The sequence below is a fragment of the Labeo rohita genome, chromosome 3, assembly GCF_022985175.1.
Source record: "Labeo rohita strain BAU-BD-2019 chromosome 3, IGBB_LRoh.1.0, whole genome shotgun sequence".
NCBI lineage: Eukaryota > Metazoa > Chordata > Actinopteri > Cypriniformes > Cyprinidae > Labeo > Labeo rohita.
In genome coordinates, this window is record NC_066871.1 from 21,755,912 (window position 1) to 21,777,408 (window position 21,497).

General features: G+C 37.6%; 1 protein-coding gene across 1 annotated transcript in view; it reads right to left on the reverse strand.

Moving 5' to 3' along the window:
- Window positions 1-21,497, reverse strand: part of cacna1ia (calcium voltage-gated channel subunit alpha1 Ia) — a 229,265-nt gene that overhangs the window by 174,483 nt on the left and 33,285 nt on the right. The window contains 1 exon segment of the mRNA XM_051106068.1: window positions 1,032-1,287. Within this exon segment, the coding sequence (XP_050962025.1) occupies window positions 1,032-1,270 (239 nt within the window). The 5' untranslated portion in view covers window positions 1,271-1,287.

Consider the following 21,497-nt stretch of genomic DNA (forward strand, 5'->3'; position numbering starts at 1 on the left):
GCTCTCCAGCACTGCGTATTCACGGCCCAAATGTGCTCTGTTCTTTAAAGCATGTCAAATTAATCTCAGGACACTTTTGACCATTAATAAAGTCATCAAAGAATCACTTCATCCATCTCTCTCACTACCTACATGTAATAAAATCATAACAAGTTACTGAGACATCCCATTAAGGCACTGAAATAAATTTAGCATGCCATGTAGAGATGTGCAAGCGCTAATGTCTTCTCAGAAAGTGCCTCTGTTTGCAGATTTCACTAGCTGGCTAGCAGCTGGAGTCAACAGTGTTCGAATGTGCTCGTCTTGTGAGCGGTGCTGATTAGCGCCCTGTGGCTGTTCAAGCAATGGGAGATTTGGGCCTCTGTCGGGAGAAGAAGACCTGTGCCCATCGTGTATAAAAGGCTTTCTCTGAGCCCAGCCAAATGAGAGTGTCAGCCAAACCAACGCAGAGACGTGAAATTCGATTTAAGACACTTTCCAAAAGAGTCTGGGTCCCCAAGGCAGCCACGGCTAGCTGGCAGAAATGCACAAAAAGGAAAGAAAAATCAACTTTCAAACTTCAAACGACAGAGAAAACTCAGCCCTGCTTCTCGAACTGCACCAAGAATACATTATCGATGCACTTTAAACTCCTACCTATGTAAGTTGTTCATTAATATTTGAACATGCTAATTCATTATTTAACTGCACAAATTCTTGACTTTCCAGTTGCATTTTCACATGTTGACATTGCAATTCAATGTCACTGTCACTGTCACTGGCGACAACTCGTGAAAGTCTCGTCGTTGTCAACGACATGCACAACGCCAATCCGCTTACGTCAAGCTGTCACTCGCAGTGTGTTTGGATCAGCTTGTCACTGCGATCTCACAGCACTTAATCACTGCCTTGCTGACTAAACAGCAGTAGGAAGCTGGATTAAGTCAACTGGCCATTGTGTCAATTAGATACCTTTCCTCCAAGTCAACTCATGTGCGATAGCCATTGTTAGAAGTCACACTCTACTCACGACCCCGGCTAAGAAAGGATATGGGCTCGACACCATCCGAATGCACCAGCTGCGTGGGCAGGTGGTCTGCTTGAGGCAGAAGAAAACCACTGGCGCCAACTCGGGAAACGGTACGACCAAAGTGCTGAGGTCGCTGCCCGCATCATCGCACGGCCCCACCTCTTCGATGATGTCATCCCCCTGAGAGGGGCCGAAGTCCTCGCACAGCCCCGCCCCCACCTGGCTCACACCAAGCGGTACGGGACACTCCTCGGTCGTCATGGCGACGGAGCGGCAGCCTGAGGGAAGGAGACGAAAAAGAGACATTAGTATACAGTTTTTGTTCCCCCCCTCTATACAGATATTAAAAAAGACCCATTATAGTAAATAATACCTTTTTTCACTAAACAAGAGTTATAAAAAAAAAACTAATAACAGAAGCTGATGCTCTGATATGAATCACAGCAACAGGTATATTGGGAAAAAAATAATGTATACATTGAACAGCACTGCTGAAGTCATAAAGGACGTTTACTGCATACTGGTAGCATTATTAGTAATGCCTTAGTGACATTTAATATGTACATATATTTTCTTCATATTTTATTTCTGAAGAAAAGATAGTAATTTGCAACGCAAGTGTTTTGAACTTTTTCAGCGTATTTAGTTGTGGGTCAGGCTGGGTGACAAAATGATTTTTAATCAAAAACCAACAAAAAAAACCCCACAATATTGATAATTAATAGTACACGGTTTTTCATTATTCACAGTGTCGTTGCAAGTTCAGAGGTCACAAATTGGAAATGGTTTAGATTTAAAAAACTGTTATAGACCAGAATAATGTTTATTGTAGAATGTGTAGGTGATGTGCAAATGAAGACGGGAAACAAAGCAAACCTTTTCTAGCACTTGAGAAGATATCATCCTATTATGAATATACAAATCCAAAGCCCAAGACTGCTAGATCTAGCATCCAAACTCATAAACAAGGCTCTTCTAGTAATCTTACAATGAATCCCATTCAGCAATTGCTCATATCTGACTTTTCAATGCCTTAAAAAGAGCACAATTTCAGTACCGAATAATACGTTTTTTTTTTTCTGTCTCTCATTTTTATATCTTCTATTGTCGTCTTCTGCCTCTACTAGTGTTGCTAAATGAAAAGCCTTTTGGACCAGTCCTATTAAGTGACTATTAGGTGACACATACATTTTTCAGCCTGGTGCTCATAAGAGCACCTGGAGATTGGGTGTCGTCCTCACACTGCACATTGTAACCTACTAAATATATACTATTAAAAAAAAAATTAATAATAGTTATAAAATAATATTACTGCACTTTAGTTATTTTTTTAAATAAAATAATAAAGTGTAGAAAATAAAAATGGAGTAGTAAATAAAAATAAAAATAAAAATAAATAGTAAACAAAAAATGCTAATATTTGCACTGCTCCTTGTAAGTCACATTTTCTCATTTATATTGTTAAGCAAAATATTTTTTATTATTATTACACATTTTAATTATGTAGCACATAAAAATTACTACAACAGTATGGCATTATCAGTATGCAATATATGAAAGCCCATTTCCGCCACTGAATAAAAAAGGTAATTGCGACTTTTTATCTCACAATTCTGACTTTTTCTTTCTCACAATTTCGAGTTTACATCTCGCAAGTCTGACTTTTTTTTCTCAGAATTCAGATTTAAACTTGCAATTCTGACATTTTTCTTGCAATTGCGAGTTTGCATCTCACAATTCTGACTTTTTTCTCAGAATAATGAGATACAAACTCGCAATTGCAAGTTATAAAGTCCAAAAAAAGACTGATGTGTTCACAGAATTGCGAGTTTATATCTCACAATTCGGACTTTATTTCTCAGAATTGCGACTTTACATCTAGGAATTCTGACTTTGTAACTCAAAATTGTGAGTTTATATCATGCAATTGTGACTGTATTTCTCAGAATTGTGAGTTTATACCACACAATTATGACGTTATTTCTCAGAATTCCAACTTTATAACTCGTAATTGTGAGTTTATATCTCACAATTCTGAGAAAAAAAGTCAGAATTGCAAGTTTGTATCATGCAATTCTAAGAAAAAAGTCAGAAATGTGAGGTAACAATTCGCAATAACCATTTTTTTTTTTAATTCAGTGGCGGAAACAGGCTTTCATAGCAATATCTATAGTATGTATGTTTATATTTTCTGTTTGCCTTACAGGGATAGTTTACCCAAAAATGAAAATTACCCTATGATTTACACACCCTCAAGCCATCCTAGGTGTATGTGACTTTCTTCTTTCAGACAAATACGATCAGAGTTATATTTAAAAAAAAAATGTCCTGGCTCTTCCAAGCTTTATAATGGCAGTGAATGGCTGTTGAGATTTTAAAGCAAAATAAAATGCATCCATCCATCATAAAAAGTGCTTTACACAGCTCTATGCCATTAATAAAGGCCTTCAGAAGCAAATCAATGCATTTGTGTAAGAAAAATATCCATATTTAAAACTTTATAGACCATAATCTCTAGCTTCTGCTAACTGTTGTACCAGCGCACATGAAAGAGTGGTGTTACAGCACATGACATAAAACGAGGATTTGTATTTAAAAAAAAAAAAGATTTTCATGATGGATGGAAGCACTTTATTGGACTTCAAAATCTCAACAGCCATTCACTGCCATTATAAAGCTTGGATAAGCCAGGACATTTTTAATATAACTTTGACTGTATTCGTCTAAAAGAAGAAAGCCATATACCCCTAGGATGGCTTGAGGGTGAATAAATCACGGGGTAATGTTCATTTTTGGGTGAACTTTCCATTTAAGGTGTAAATTTTGTGGTCATTTAGGCTGTAGAGAGATTAGATTGAATAAAAACAAAAACAAAACCTTTCAGAACCAGATCAAACCTGTTGCAATTTATATAGTATTAAAAACAGTGTCATGCATCATGCAAAAAATAGTAACAATAAAACTGCACTTCATATTAAACTACCCTGTTGAGTTTACGTGTAAACAAATTATGTTTATTAATTCCTTAGGTCTGACTAATTTTTCCCTCCACATTAATAGAATAAATGAAAAAAACAGAACAAAATGAAAAAAAAAGATCAATTCCAAAGTTAAGTTCCAAAAGTTGCTATTAAACACATTTTATTCTAAATGAAGGTAAAAATGTGCTTGGCTTGACAGCTGCAGAAGCAAACTGTTGCTCAAATCTCAAAGCATATTAAATGTCTGGCTTGAAAGGTTCATACATTATTAATAAATAAAAGTCTCTCCATGGAGAAAATTGAGAATTTTTACTCCGGCAACCCTACTGATGTGCTCTATAAGCTTAGATATACTGAAATACCAGCAACACGGAAACAGCTAACTTTCGATTTGCTCATTGTGCTGGTGCCATGTTCATGTGCCAGCGCTGAGCTGCTCTGTCATCTGCTCTGCTTTCATGAGGACTGAAATAAAAACAACTCCAAATCCGTAATGAATGCAGCAGCATATTGCGCTACGTCGCCGTTCATTCACTCACTGCACACGGTGACTCATAAAGCAGGAGATATAAGCATGGATGAGTTTCCGCAGCGTTGGTCGCATCCCTCACCTGACCGTGATTCTCAGTGAAGTCCTGCAGTACTCCATGAGCTTCCATTAGCCCCGCTCACTTCAATTAAATCTAACAAGCCACTTTCCTTTTGTCCTGGAACACAAAATCTACCTACTGTCAGTGTTGCTGTGGTGATGAGCTGAATCTAATTTGCAGTTTCTCCCTTTTTTCCCCTCTCCCCGAGTAGATGCCGAGGTGCCAACATCTAAAAAGCCTCCATTTGCAGCCATTATGACTGTAAATACAGCTAAACAGAAGAAATTCAACTGCAGCCAATGAGAGAAAGGAGAAAGGATGAGCGGATAACATGACTGCAGTGTACTATTTTTCAAAACTGTTAGTCTATCTCGCATTAATTCTTCCTGTCAAATCCCACTTCACTAATTTGCTTCATTTTGAGTTTCTCATCATCTCCTCAAAAGTTTCATAGTGTCTTAATCTCTTTCCTCTCCTGCTCCTGCCTCCCTCTCGTCTCACTCTTGCAGGGAGAGCGCTGTGGTAAGCCTCTCTCTTGTGTGTTAACGCTAAAACACATTAGCACTCCTAATGGGAGAATAGACACACTTTCACATTCAACACTAAGAACTGCAGGAAGCCCTTGAGAGCTCGTGCTGACGCTTCAGTTTAAATCAGCTGCACGCTAAAACACCTTTCACTTAAGCACACATTTACCTTACAGTTAAACATTTACAAATGATCACGAGGGAATAAAATATTACTCTGCAATATTGCTAGCAAGACAGAAATAGGACTATTAGTCTGATTTACGAAATCAAAAATGTAATGAAACATGCAGAATATGCTGTATAAAATGAATATTCCTATTTATTTTCTGATATTTATATTTATTCTTCAGGTTTTGTTGAGTCACATTGGACTTCGCATATCTCTGGGACTGAACATTACAGGGCCTTAAAAATGAAGACTATAAATGAAAAGTTTATTAAGAACTAGAATCTTTAATACTTTTTCAGCTACATGCACACAAACTTTGGAAAAAGAATATTTATGGCACTCAGACAGGTATATAAAAAAAAAGAAAAAAAGTTATCAGCTAAAAAGCAAAGTGAATCACATTAGGTTTTTGACCACTGAAAATGTGTACAATTTAACAATTTACTCCTAGAGTCATATTGAAACTGAGGTATCTCTGGAACTGAAACATACAGGGCCTTAAATGTGAAGATGTTAACAGGAAAGTTTATTAACACCCAAAATCTAAAAGGACATTAAGATATCTTTAACACTTCTTAAGTTACCGGCATGCAAACTTTGGAGAAAAAAACTGAAAAGTACTTTTTTTTTATTGTTGCATATACAGCAACAAATATTGCTGAAGTCAATAGATTTTACTAACAGACAAATCAATCTCCATGTAAAAATAACATAATGATGCCGCAATCTTTCTAAAATAATTTTACTCTGTAATTTGGCTCCAAATCTCAAGTAAAAGTTTCCATTCTACAAAATAGTAGATTACTTAGTAAATATACATTTGTGACATTTAATATTTTGGCTTTTATCACTATAAATGTTTATCTTTCTTAGAAAAAAACATTGACAATTAAAAATTGAGCCGGGCACCTCTGGTGGAGTTGACACGGAATGACCTGTAGTTAGTTAATTTAATATTAATTTATAAATATTGTATACATTTATGTTTAATTATAAATTCAAGGTATGTGTATAATAAAATAGAAATTATACCATCTATACAGTTTACAATCTTAAATATTTTTATATAATCAAAAATGATTTTTTTTTTAATTGACAGGAACTGATATGGTCTTCTGATATATCCTGCATCTCTGTTGAATCGTGAACTATGTCTGAAACTCATGTGCAATACATAGATGCTTTTGTATGCTGTACCCATACACATCATAACATTTTTGACCAAAGTCAGTGCCATCACTAACACCCCGAGTTAAGCAGGAATGGGTAAGAAGAAAAGATTGCAAAATAGAAAATGGGGTGAGAGAGGGTGTGAGCAAGAGAGAAAGTAAAAGCTGTAGCTTGAGCGAAATGGCCAAAGAGTCTTTTGATAGTTTCACCAGATGAACACGCATATACTAAAAGCTCTTTAAATCCCCTCAGACCAGGGTGCATGTGCCTTTTTATCACTGTTCTCCCTGGATAGCACTTACATAGCAAAAGCTACAACAAGGCCGCAGCGTCTTACTGGCTTTCTCCATCTCTTTATTTGCCTCTCATGTCTGAATTTCTCTTCTCTATAACAGCGATTCATTCTATCAACAAATTAACTGTCCTTGAGTTTCAAGAGCTGATTTTGTAAAGTTATTAAACAACATTTTATCCTTTCAGATATTCAACATATGCACAACAAGTGAAACTGTAAAAGGCATAAAAAAAAATCTGAAACACAGCTGAGAGGAGATATAAAAAATGAGCATATGGATACACAACAGGTGTGTGAGATTCACAGATACTAGTGCGAAAGTGAGAGATTAAAGGGATAGTTCACCCAAAAGTGAAAATTTTAATGGTAGCAAAGACATTGTTAACAGCAGTAAGGACATTGCTAAAATTGTCCATGTGACAGTGGTTTAAACTTAATTTTATTAAGCTAGGAGAATACTCTTTGTCCATGTCAGTCTTCGATGCACGTTCAGTCTTCAACATGCATTTGTGGAAGAGAAGAAAAGAGAAGAAAAGAGAAAAAAAATTATTTTTGCTTTCTTGTAGCTTCATAAAATTACAGTTGAACCACTGATGTGAAATGATTGAAATGACATGAGGATGAGCAATTAATGACAATTTTCATTTTTGGTTGAACTATTCCTTTAAGAGTCTATACGTCAACAGTGCAGGCAGCAGTGTCTCTAATACTGAAACTGAAAGTTTATTTGCTTTAAGAACAGCAAAACTACCACCTCCATACTGAGCAATACAATTTAGCTGTTTAGTTGCAAAGTCAATCACTGAGCAGAGATGGCAAAAAAAAAATTCCGCACGAAAATGGTTTTACACACATACAGTGCTGCTTGAAAGTTTGTGAACCCTTTAGAATTTTCTGTATTTCTACATAAATATGACCAAAAAGTCAATCAGATTTTCACACAAATTTTGAAAATTGCCAAAGACAACCCAATTAAACAAATTAGATGAAAATATATACTTTGTCATTTATTTATTATAAAAAATTATCCAGCGTTAAATATTTATGAGTTGCAAAATTATGTAAATCTCTAGGATTAGCAGTTAATTCGAAGGTGACATTAGAGTCAGTGTAGAGTCTTCTATTCAGAAATGTTTTCACTCAATATGATGACAATTAGGTGTAAGTTTATGCCCTGTTTTATTTGAAGAACAGGGATCTATTAAAGTCTGATCATGTTTGTGAAAGTGAATCATGGCACAAACAAAGGAGATCTCTGAGGACCACAGAAAAATAGTTGTTGTCGCTTATCAGGCTGGAAAAGGTTACAAAACCATCTCTAAAAAATTTGAACTTAGTGTAAAAATTTGGACAGATTGTGTAAAAATGGAGGAAATTCTAGACCACAGTTACCCTCCCCAGAAGTGGTCAACCAACAAAGATCACTGCAAAGCAAGACGTATAATAGTGTCTGAGGTTGCAAAGAACCCCAGGATAACTTCTAAGCAACTAAAGGCCTTTCTTACATTGGTTAATGTTGAAGTTCATGAGTCCATCATCAGAAGAACAATGAACAACCATGGTGTGCATGGCAGGGCTGCAAGGAGAAAGCTATAACTCTCCAAAAAACACTGCTGTCTGTCTGCAGTTTGATAAAGATCATGTGGACAAGTCAGAAGGCTATTGGAGAATGCTGTGTGGATAGATGAGACCAAAATATACTTTTGGTTTAAATAAAAAGTGTTATGTTTGGAGAAAGAAAAACATTGCCTTCCAGCATAAGAAGATCCTTATCCCATCTGTGAAACATGGTGGGGGTAGGTAGTATCATGGTTTGGGGCTGTTTTACTGCATCTGGGCCAGGACGACTTGCCATCATTGATGGAACAATAAATTCTGAATTGTACCAGCAAATTTTGAAAGGAAAATGTCAGGACATCTGTCCATGAATTAAAAATCTAAAGAGAAAGTGGGTCATGCAGCAAGACAACGACTGCAAGTGCACAAGTCGTACTACCAAAAAATGGTACAAAGGTAATGTTTTGGAACTGCCAAGTCAAAATCCAGACCTTCATTTAATTAAAATGTTGTGGAAAGACCTGAAGCAAGCAGTTCTTAAGAGGAAACCCACCAACATCACAAGTGTTCAAGTGTTTCTGTTTAAAGAACGGGCTAAAATTCCTACAAGTCGTTGTGCAGGACTGATCAGCAGTTACAAAAAACGTTACCTGCAGTTATTGCTTCAAAAAGGGGTCACAACAGATACTGAAAGCACTTCGTAAATATTTAAGCAGCACTGTATGTGTGTGCATGGAAATGAGACACAATTTTAGCAATCATTATAACTGATTATAACTGTATGACTATTACATGGATGTCACACACAGGCTTGCTTTGTATTTTCTTGTCATCCTGTCCTTAATAAATGAACAATGCAAGCAGGTTTCCAGACCCATAAACACACATCTTCACGGACTGTATTAAACTCTGCACAATTAATTACAATAGCAAAGTGCATAAAACAGCAAAATAATGTGTACTCTCTAAAACGTAACTGCTGCTTTATTGTGATTAAGAGGTTAGTCAGTACCTGACTGTGCTGACAGCTACATTTGGCCAGTCTTGGGTTTTCGCATGCTCAAAACTGCCATTGTGAGGTTGTTGGCTGCCTTACAATTCAATTTGGAGCTTCAAAAGTTGCTTCGCAATAAGACTTACTCTGTCATTTTGTCTCCGGCCGTGTGCTAAGCAGATTAAATTGGCCAGCGTCATATGTTAACTGTCATTTTAAGCTTTTTTAAGAATAACAGTTACTTTTATATACTTTCACCACAATTCTTGAGAGACTGAGAGAAAGAAATAAGAACAACAATGCATACATTGGCTCACATAGTTAATGTTTCATTAGCTCTTGCACCCAAATAATTCAAAATGATGAATAAGTAATACAGGTGAAATGCAAGTGAATGCAGTATTGACTGCTGGAGCATGAGCAAGTTTTGTGCTCTGGTCGTCCTGTCAGTTTGCTTAGGATTAAAGCCACACTCTCTGCTTAGTGTGTTTGCAGAAGTAACCAGCATCTTCTATAATTGAGCACTAAACATTGCATGCTTTTGATTATCAGTGCATGAATGCAGCAGAGAAATGCGAGTGCCTTCACAGGGTGCCAGAAAAGTCTGTCAGAAATTCTTGGTAGAATTACAGTGTGACATCAATTTATGTTTATATACTCCGTCTACAGTTAGAGCCCAGTAGGGAGCCGAGCCCTGAGCACAAACACAGGCACGCTAAGCTTTCTTCAACCCTGATAATTACAACGTCAGTCATATTTCAACCAAACCCAAATGCATGCGACAGCAGTCACAGGCCAACACCATCAGCAAATGCTGGCTTATTAGGCCATATTTCACGAAACAAATATGCCTGAGGCATCTTCACAAATATCAAAGATGCCTGTGGTTCTCAAGAATCTCGAGTCTGATCTCGAGCGTGATTGTTCCGCACATCTAATCCTGTCCTTTCTCACACCGTGCCCGGATCGCACTAGACCCCTCTCAAGCAGTCTCTCAACGTTCCTGTCCTCTCCCTCCCCATTTCCTCAGAGATGGCCCCTGTAATGAGCTAAGTCACATCGGGGCTGCGGAGAATGGATGCCAGTGGATTAGCGATTTGTTACCCCAATCTGTTGGGGTAACTCAGTTGCATTGCTATGCCAGGCTTGCACAACGTTGTTTAGGGGCATTAGCATCAGAGAGCTCACCATTCAAAGATTCTGAGTTGAAACTAAGTCCAGGAGTGTTAATGTGAATTTATTAGATAATACCGAAAGAGACAGGCTCATTTAAATGGGGCCCAGCGGAGGTATGGCTTATTCAATTCAGTGGGCTGCCATGAAATGACTGCAGCTTAAATAACAGGCCTCATTTAAACACACACGTCAGAAAGAAACAAAGCATCTTAGTAATGTTTTCAGCCTGATTTAAACCTTTTCTTAAAGCAGCTCTGCTGGCAGCCAGTTCACAAGCTTTAAGATATTCACTAATACAAAAATATATATATTTTAAATTCTAAAATGCATTAAATAACTAATGCGATAAAATAAAAACACGTATGCAGTGTTTTATTGCTACGTATACTAATATGACGTACTGTATATAATGTGATTTATATATTAATATACAGCTGAGGTCAGACGTTTACATCCCCTTGATTCTTAATACTGTGTTGTTACCTGAATGATCCACAGCTGTGTTTTTTTGTTTAGTAATAGTTGTTCATGAGTCCCTTGTTTGTCCTGAACAGTAAAACTGCCTGCTGTTCTTTAGAAAAATCCTTCACATTCCACAAATTCTTTGGTTTTTCAGAAGTTTTGTGTATTTGAACCCTTTCCAACAACGGTATGATTTTGAGATCCATATTTTCACACTGAGGTCAGCTGAGGGACTCACTGATGCTCCAGAAGGAAACATGATGCATTAAGAATCGGGGGGGTGAAATCTTTATGAATCTGAAGATGAGGGTAAATTTAACTTATTTTGTCTTCTGGGAAACATCTTCTTCGTAAGTATCTTGTGTAGCCTCTGAGGGGCAGTACTAAATGAAAAAATATGATATTTAGGCAAAATAAGAAAAATGTACACATTTCCATTTTGTTCAAAAGTTTTCGCCCCCCGGCTCATAATGCATTGTTTTTTTCTATCTGAAGCATCAGTGAGCGTTTGAACCTTGTGTAATAGTTGCATATGTAGCATCTGGACCAATCAGACACACAGTTATTTGTTTCATTTAACAAATAATCTTTAAAACCAACAAACCACATGTTGGAGTTCTGGAGACAACCCCCAAAAGCAACTAACACCCCAAAAGGGCTCAGTTGCCAGGGTGACCATCTGATGACCATCCTGGAGGTGTAGCCTTCAGAGACCTTAAAGGCATCACACGAGTGATCTCTCTTCTCTGCTAAATCTTCAGATTGATGCCCGTGTGAGGGACTCCTGAGGGAATCCTGAGCCGGCGCGGGGCGTGCCTGGTGAACCCGGCAGCACCAACATATAGAGCTGTGGCTCTCGACCACAAAGAGTCAGACTAATAACACTGGCATTCATCTTCACTCAACCCTGGAATTCATCCTCATGGAAATGTCGGTCAGTCTGCGGTTCTTTTATAACCTAAGAGGATGAGGAGGATGAGCTAGAACTCTTCAGGACTTCCCTAAGCTTGCGCCAGGCCTTGCTGCCTTGTCTTTCCATTCCCCAAAGATCACAGAATTTCAGGTGGGTCTCTCTCTCAGCTTTTGGTTCTTCCTCACTTTCCGCATGGGAAGAAACTCCCAGTCACCATCGAGTCAGAACATCTTTGGAGTTCATCACTCTTTAGAGCTGGAAGAACGTGATCGCGATTCCTAAACCACCACTGCTCCAAACCATCAAGACTTTCACCCGAGACTGCATTTGGATGCTTGTTCAACGACCAAGGCAATGCAAGTATTGTACATTTAACTAAACTAAACAGAAGTTTAGTATAAGCTGTAGACAGCACTGATGGTTTCACTCAGGTGGTTAACTGACTCTTTTCATCGCTTTATTTTCTTGTCTCTCTAATGGCTTCTCACTGACCCTTCCCCCATGTATGAGTGATTGTATGTTGTTTGTTTAGATTAGTTATGTGTTAGTCCTTAGCTAATAAAACTCTTGTGCACAAATTACTTGAGTTTTGATTCTGATTCTGCCTTGTAAATTAATGTCCCTTTACGATACCGATTTAAGCTACACGCACTAATGCGATAGTACTTTAAGAAAGTTATTTCCTGTGGCCAAGGAAATATCATTTCTTAGAGCTGATATGAAATTATACTGAATGTTCGCTGGACGAACAGATTAGTTGATGGAAAATTAATTCTGCTACAGTTACTACTGGCAACTGATATAAATAATTGTAATTAATCATAATTAACTGTAATTATTTATATACATTTCTCTTTTGAGCTAATTCGCAACACATATGAGTCCCTCAGTTGTCTTCAGTGTGACTCAAAATCATGGAGTCATTGTTGGAAAGGGTTCAAATACACAAAAATGCTGAAAAACCAAAGATTATGTGGGACCTGAAGGATTTTTTTGAAGAACAGCAGGCAGTTTAACTGTTCAGGACAAACAAGGGACTCATGAACAACTATCACTAAACAAAAAAACACAGCTGTGGATCATTCAGGTAACACAGTAGTTAGAATCAAGGGGATGTAAATCTGTCTTATTTTGGTAAAATAATTAACATTTTGCAGATTTTGAAAGGGGGGTGTAACTTTTGCACTCAACTCTATTATCTGGAATAACTAATTCTGATCGTATTTGTATTATGACCTTTAGGTAGCATTTTTGACTGTTGTAGCTATGTTCTTGACATAAGAAAATATATTTAAACTCAAATCAATTATTAATTATTTTACCCTAGCAACCACCTATAACACCCTAGAAACCACACAGCAACCACCTAGCAACTGCATGTCTGGATCACACTGTCAGGTTTATGTTAAGGTCATGATCAGGTTATATTTTACTAAATCCATAATCCATGTGTATAGTGAGAGGCTTAATGTTGACAAAAACAGAAGAACAGTTAGTTTTTTTTAGAGGTTGTTTAATTACCACTATGATGTTTTTCTTTGTAAGTGATCTTAGAGTAGTTTTTTTGTTTTAAAAGGGACGTTTGATGTAAAATTCACTTTCACATGGTGTTTACATATAAAAGCAGTTTAGCAATGTGTGTACGCATACACCCTACAATGATAGAAATCCATTCACTCCTTTTTTTAATCCACAAAAAACAATTATCAATCCGTTTTGATTTTTTGAGCAGTATGATGTAATACTGCGTAGGCCCCGCCCACCTGTCCCGCATTAGCATGTATATACCCTCAGCCAGTTGTATGCTCCATTATCTTTTCTAATAGCTGTAGTGACAACAATGTCTCGTAAGCAATGCAGGTGTTTTGTAGTTCGATGTTGAAGTGAATGTAAGAGTCTTCATTTTCTCCCAACATCAGAGCCACTGAGGACGCAGTGGATTAGTTTAGTTTTTGATGGTAACGTGCCACCAAATACACAAAAAAACAGAGGGGAGGGGTGGAGTGAGCAGTAGCTCATTATCATTTAAAGAGACATGCAACAAAACAGGTCGCTGTGAACAGAGCTGTTTTTGACAAGGTAAAAAGGGTGTTAAAGAATTTTAAAAAAGCATGTTGCAGACATTTCATGAAGACCCTAAAGAATCATACCAACTTGTGGAAAATGGACATCCTATGTCCTCTTTAAACATCTTACTTTAACTCAAAGGCCAAAGTACATTTTTCATACACTGCTCTAGATTGAAAACTAATGTATCAAAATTGAGTAATGCAGACATTATTCCTCCAGACCAGTCACATATTGAGTGCAGCTCGGAATCCTCTTTAAACGTCCTAATATGACTCATTCATTGACACTGGATTTATTCAATAGAAGCTATTTTAAATTTCCACCCTGGTTTGTTGCTTGCAGGCCCTGCAGTGATATAATAGAGAGTGGTATGTGTGAGTGTATTCAAATGCCTATAATGCTGATTCTGGTACTATGATGGTTACAATTGACACACCTGGCTGTCAGGATAACGGCTTTTTTATACCTGTCAGTATATGTACACTAATCCTGCCCCCAAGAGGCCTGTCGGCATGGCGCTCGCTGTGATTGACAAGTGGCTGGCACTGAGGCTGGCTCAGGCAGTATTAGCCAGCAGAGCGGTTTCAGAAAAAGAATCTATCCACCTCCGTAAAGTACAGCAGATGATACTAAAAAGATACTGAAGAGAGACAACATGGCAATCGTCACAATGTTATGAAAACCATAATGTTATGAAGCTACGAGAATACTTTTTGTGCTCCTGAGTCATGAACGCATGTCAAAAACTGACACGGAGGAAAACAAATTGTTAAATAAAGTGGTTCTTTTTGTTTTCTTTGCACACAAAAAGTATTCTTGTAGCTTCGTAACATCACGGTTGAACCACTGATGTCACATGGACTAATTTAACGATGTCCTTACTATCTTTCTGGGCCTTGAATGTGTCAGTTTTATTACTGTTTATACAGGGTCAGAAAGCACTTGGATTTCATCAAAAAAATATCTTAATTTGTGTTCTGAAGATGAGCGGAGGTCTTACGGGTTTGGATCGACGTGAGGGTGAATAATTAATGACATTATGATGAATAACATGATTATAGTAAACGTGCAAAACTTATAAGCAGACCACGTGTCCGGCATTCATCACCAGAGAAGTCAGTAATAAAATTAGTACAGTTTTTAATGAAACATGCATGGATGAATCATTCGTAAGATCAATAACATGCACTTAGAAAATAAATATGATGAACTTCCATTTTATACAGACTTTAAAGATTAGCAGTGCTTGTTTTTGCACTTTTGCCAGACAGCTGGATAAGCGCCACACAAAGCTTGAACTATAAAGAGTAACACCAATATACAAACAGAATACAAACAGCTACTCATACACAGAAAAAAGAAATGCGACAATATATGGCAGTTTCGCTTGTATTTGAAAGCAGGTGTAAGAAAGAATTTACCAAAGAAACTTTAAGCTGCTGTTTTGCAAAACTCAATGTGACATTCAAGACATCAAGAACAATGTGACATTAAAATCGTGATGAGAGTGTTGAATAGGAGTCTGGGATCTGTCACGACAAAGACTGCTTGTGTGTCAGCAATCTGCTATGAAGAAAACCTGATGCAAAATGCACAGACAATGCATGCTTAGCGTGTTACATGTGCAGACAGCCAAAGAGAGTATGCTTTTATGCCTCCGCGCTAGCATATGCGCGTCAGTTCTTACGCGTGAAAAAGAAGGCGAGAGAAGACGACAGTGCAAATGAGAGGGAAAGAATCAGAGGATGGAAAATGAGCTTTCAATTGACTCATTTCAATAGACCGTCTAGGCTTCTGAGAGAGAAAGAACGAGGAGAACAGGAAAGGAAGATAAAAGTGAGAGGGCCAACGACAATATAAAGGAGTTTTTAAAGCTCTTTTAGTTGCGGAGAACACAATGTGCCAGAGTTCTCCCTCAGTACAAAAACCTGAACAGTCCACATCACAAAGCAGCTTAATGTCAGAGTCGGGAACCGCCAAAGGAACCGAATGACAGACTCGCACAAACTGAAATGGACTGGAATGAAGTGTGTACATTAGTGTTTAATTTGTGCTTTCTGAACAAATGACTTACATACAAATTTAACACCTTTAGATTACCATGAATGCAAAACAAATCCCCCATCGCCACCTACTGGCTTTAAAAAGTAACCTATTGAACGAATCTGTGTTTGAATCTGAATGAAGCTTTTAGCTGAATAGATTCAAAAGATTCAGGTGACTGAATGAATCAAAACCTGATGTATAGCAGGTTAGCACAGCTCAAACTTTCCACAACAGCTAAGAAAAAAATGAAGGCATTATTTCCGTCCCTCATCTTCCATCTGCCCCTACCCAAGAAGAACACGCTGCATCTTCCTAATGACCTGATTTACATAAACATGCATATAATCGGGCAGCGAGAGAAGAGGATGCGTGTGTACTTAACAGAAAGGGGGGGTGACTGCGGCAGATACGCTCGCACGTGCTGTTCGGTTGCAGGAGAGCAGCTTCTGACTGCTTGTGTGATTCAGTTGTGGCGCTTCACATTTTCCCTCCCGTCTTCCCACCTCTAACTGCTCTTTTCCTTTCACCTTCCCTTTCCTCTCATTCTCAATTAACCATCCTGCCACATTTAGAGCAAAATCAATCCATTCTGGCTTCCCTGTCTGCTCTCCTCCCAACCTGTTCAGCATCTTTCTACCACAGTAAGCGCTGCGGAGAGGGAAGCTGCATTATTTTGCCTGGAGCGAAGTCTGTGTTTTCTCTTGCTTTAATCGCTCCGATGTGCTCTATCACAAGCACAACACCTGCTAAATGCGCATAATGCAACTGAACGACAAAAAGAAAGCCGAACACATTGTTAAGCAGAGACACAATAAAGATGAATAGTGTAACAAATGTATTGCTCAACATTTAGTTAGGGACAGTTCACCCAAAAATTAAAATTATGTTTTTAATTATTCTCCCTCTTGTCATTTCAAACCCAGAGCTCTACAGTGCGACCATCTACTGTGTGCGACTATGAAAAAATATTTAGGAGCTCCAGTGCGACTGACCCCATCAGCATATTTGTGTTTGTGTTTGACATATCCTTTCATAAACAAAGTGCAGAGAGTGTAAATAAGAGATTGATTGTGGAGTGTAGAGAGCTTCATTGATCATGATGAACTAAGATGAGTGACAGCTTTTAATGATTTTTAAGGGAGTTTGTAAATGTGATATTGATTTAATACAACAGTTAAACAAGAAGTTAATATTAAGTGTCTTACATCGTCTGACTATAACATTATTTAAAAATAACTTTATTCAGTGATGTCCTTACTGTCTTTCTGGGCCCTAAATGTGGTAGTTGTGTTGCTGTCTGTGCAGGGTCAGAAAGCGCTCAGATTTGATAAAAAATATCTTAATTTGTCTTCTGAAGATGAACGAACATCTAACAGGTTTTGAACAACATAAAAATGAATAATTAATGACAGAATTTTCATTTTTGAGTGAACTATCCCTTTAAGAAACAGAATCCTCTCATGTTGTTCCTAATCTGTTTGACTGTTTTTTGTCCAAATAGTGAAATTCAGCAGGTTCCAAAAAACATTTTTTGTTTCACAGGAAGTTTAGAACAACATGAAGGATTTCGTAACCAAATTGATGTAAAAATGTAAATTTGGCATGAAGAAGATGAGTAGGGTTTTTCACCTGTGTACATGGAGCAAGTGAGAAGCAGGAAATGGAAACCCCGGATGAGATCTGGAGCGGGGTGATTGCTGATTTCTTTGTGCGAGGAGGGGAAATTGCTGTCGCTCCACTCGCACACTCTGCTTCCCACTTCTAATCTCTTATATTAATATTTACATCCACGTCATTATCTTCGCCTCTTCAACCTGACTCTGCACGCTCTCCCTACCCATACTTTCCTCTCCTTCCTTCTTCACTTCCTGATGTCCCTGCATCGCTGTGCTGCGTCAGCGGTTTGCTCTTCTCCTCCAGTGCTGTGAAATTGGCTTTGAATAAGGATTTGGAAACGAAGCATTCTCTCGTGAAAAGGACAGGACTGAAAGATGAAGGATGGTGCCATGCAGAAGAGACAAGCACACATGCAGAGGGGGAGATGAAAAGAAGGTCCAGAGAAGGAAAACAAGATTTCCTCTCTTCCATCTCTATTCAGTAAATGAAACGCTGTTGACTGGCTGTGTTTATAGGTCGTTCGTCAACTGCTGGAACTTTCATGTTCCAGAGGTTTTAATAAAAGGCTATTTACAATTAGATGTTTCCAAGAAACAGATTTTTAATCTTATATGAAGAAAAAATAATAGTAATAGTAGATATTATATTATTATAGTAATAGTAATATTAGTAGATAAAAATAGTAATATTGTGAAATATTATTGGAATTTTAAATTTAATTTAAAAAATGGTTTTCTATTTAATATACTTTAAAATATAATTTATTTCTGTGATATAAAGCTGAATTTTCAGCATCATTACTCCAGTCCTCAGTGTCACATGATGCTTCAGAAATCATTCTAATATGCTGATTTATTATAAATGTTGGTAACTTTTTTATTTTTTGGAATCTGTGATACTTTTTTCAGGATTATTTCAGCACACAAAAAGCACAGCATTTACTTAAAACAGAAATATTTTGTATACTGTAAACTACTGTTCAAAAAAAAAATTCTTAATACTTTTATTCAGCAAGGATGTGTTAAATCAATATTAAGTGACAGTAAAAATTGTTAGAAAAAGAATTTTATTCTGAATAAATGCTGTTCTTTTTAACTTTTTATTCATAAAAAAATAACTGAAAAAGCATCACAAGTTCCAAAAAAATATAAAGCATCACAACTGTTTCCAACATTGCTAATAAATCAGCATATTAGAATGATTTCTGAAGGATCATGTGACACTGAAGACTAGAGTAATGATGCAAAAATGCAAAAAAAAAATCAGCTGAAAATAAATGATATTTAAGTACATTAAAATACAAAACAGTATTTGAAATCGCAATAATATTTCAAAATTTTCAAAATTTTTGAACAAATAATGCAGCCTTGATCAGCGCAAAAGACTTCTATAAAAAACCTATGTATAAACCTATATATATAATGTAAAAACTATAACTTTCTTCCATTTGTAACACCATTTTGCAACAACAACCAACATTTCTGAAATTTATAAAGTTACACCAAACATTAGTACACTTGGTTACCAAGGATACAACAGCCTGACATGAAATGAGACGTGACTTGAAGAAACTAAGAAAAAAAGTTACACATGAGAACAGAATAAAACGACTGTGAGTCATTTTCAATCAAGCAATTGTTAATGTCAAATTCTGAAAAAAGTGTGAAAACTCCACTGAACTGTGTTTTAAGACTACATAAAATGCTAGCCATGAACTTTATCAAGACAAAGAGAAAGCCTTTTTACTCCAAGAAAGGTTATGGAGATGCCAGATTTATTCACCACAGTTCAGAGAAGAAAAAAAACTTTGATAAAACACTATTTTACAGCACACAAATGAAACAAACTAGCGAGAAACGTGTGCATTAAGAGAATTTCTAAAACCCAAGCCCAAAAGTGCCCTTAGTTGAAGAAACACTTATAAAGAAAAGAAAATGTCAAGTTTTGGTCATCCGCTTCTAAAATAAACATCTTGAGTGGATACGTACACTGAGTTCTGCTTAAACAGGCATATGCGCTGACAGGCTCTCAGGTGAAAAGTTAAATGAAATAATAAAAGGGTGAACAAGCTCAGCGCCTGTGACTCCTGACACCGCCGCTCGAGAGCACAATGGCCTCTGCGGAGGAAAAAGAGAGGCTGCTAAAGACAGAAAGGGAAGGAAGGAGGAGGTGAAGGCGAGAGGGTGGGAAAGGGACACAAAGACCTTCTTTGTTCCCTGCTCATGCTCTCTTTTGTGGAGGCAAAGAATGGCTGCAATCCACTGGGTGCTGTCAGTCCCTTAAGCTCTCCGGATAAAGAGAGAGAGGAAGCCATTCCTTCACATATCACCCAATAAACACACATCCGATATGAACACACACACCGTTGCACTGATTAGTAAATCACTGCTGACTTTAGGAAAGCCGATTCCTCAAAGGTAATAAAAAAGACAGAAGTACCGCAACAGAAATCACACGGTGTCCAGTCCAGTCGGCCAATTAGGAGGGTGTTGCCGTGGCAACCAGGTGTTGGTGCGGCCCGTGGGAAGAAACCAGCAGGTGATTGGAGTGGACAAGATCGTAAGACCAGCAAACTCACAGCGGGAAATAGCGCAGTTATGTATTGTTAGGTTTACAGTTACAGCGGTTGGTTTAATATGAACTGGGACTATTTAGGGGACAGTCAATATCAGTAGGACACGATTTAATGAAACGGCTTACAGGGACATTGTTGGTGTGGTCTGAAATTTTGATGGGATTTATTTTGGTCTGGTGGGTATATCTGTGTAGCAGACCCATTCAGAACGGGTAGCCATTTCAAGAGGAGAGTGGAAGATTTGGCTAAGACGATTTTGCAGGGAATCATACGAGGGGTAAAGGAGAAAAAATTGCATTTTGTTTTGATGAATACTGAAATGTTTTTCGCATAGACATAAAGATGCATTGCATTAGAAGTCAAAATCATAGTGGTAGCTCTAAGTAGCTCAGATGTAGGAATGAAGGAAAAGGGACAATAAACAGATCCGCTGACAGGTACATTCCTGGATGGAGCGGTGAGTGAATAGACCACAGGCGGCACTTTCCGGTCAAGCAATTGTATAACAAAATCGCTCATAATGCGAGCGTTTCCTGCCTTGCACGCAGTAAATCAGACTTTCACACACATTTTATATAGTGAAAGCATATGTGGCAAGAACAGACATAATGTGTTCAGGAACCCAGTTTCCTATAACCTTGATTTTTGTTCCTCCACGGATGACTGATTCAGTAGGTCAGGCAGATCAAATTTATAAGCTCATTTTATTACAAAGTCATCCTGAAACCACTTCATATTAATTACCTTTGAATTAGTACGACAGCGCTACACATTCATACGCCTTCCTCGTTCCTTAAAGGTGAAGTGTGTAATTTTGAAACCATTAGCGGCACCGAATGAAATTGCAAAAATAATGACTGTTTTCGAACTGCTTTCCCAAACACTTTTTCTGTCTGCCTTTGTGCAGTCAAAACATGCAGTCCTGCTCCAAATTTATGTATAGGATTCAAAATGAAATTTGTGCCTAGCGTTGTGACAATATTAGTACACTTATTGCTCATTGCTGGTGCCTGGTGAGTGCTCATTTTGGGCTTTGCTTACGCTACTAGTTCAGCCAGATGCTGAGACTTCTGATCGCTCAAGCAACCTCAAACATGATTTAATTGCTGGAGGTTCCTGGGTCTCTACTATTGGTAAGAATGCACAACATATAGACCTTATGTAGCTCTGCATCTTTTCAGCACTGGTGAAGAGTTAATTCATCCAAAAATGTAAATTCTGTCATTAATTACTCACCCTCATGTCGTTCCAAAACCATAAGACTTCGTTCGTTCATCTTCAGAACACAAATCAAGATATTTTTGATGAAATCCGAGAGTTTTCTGACCCTGCATAGAATAGAC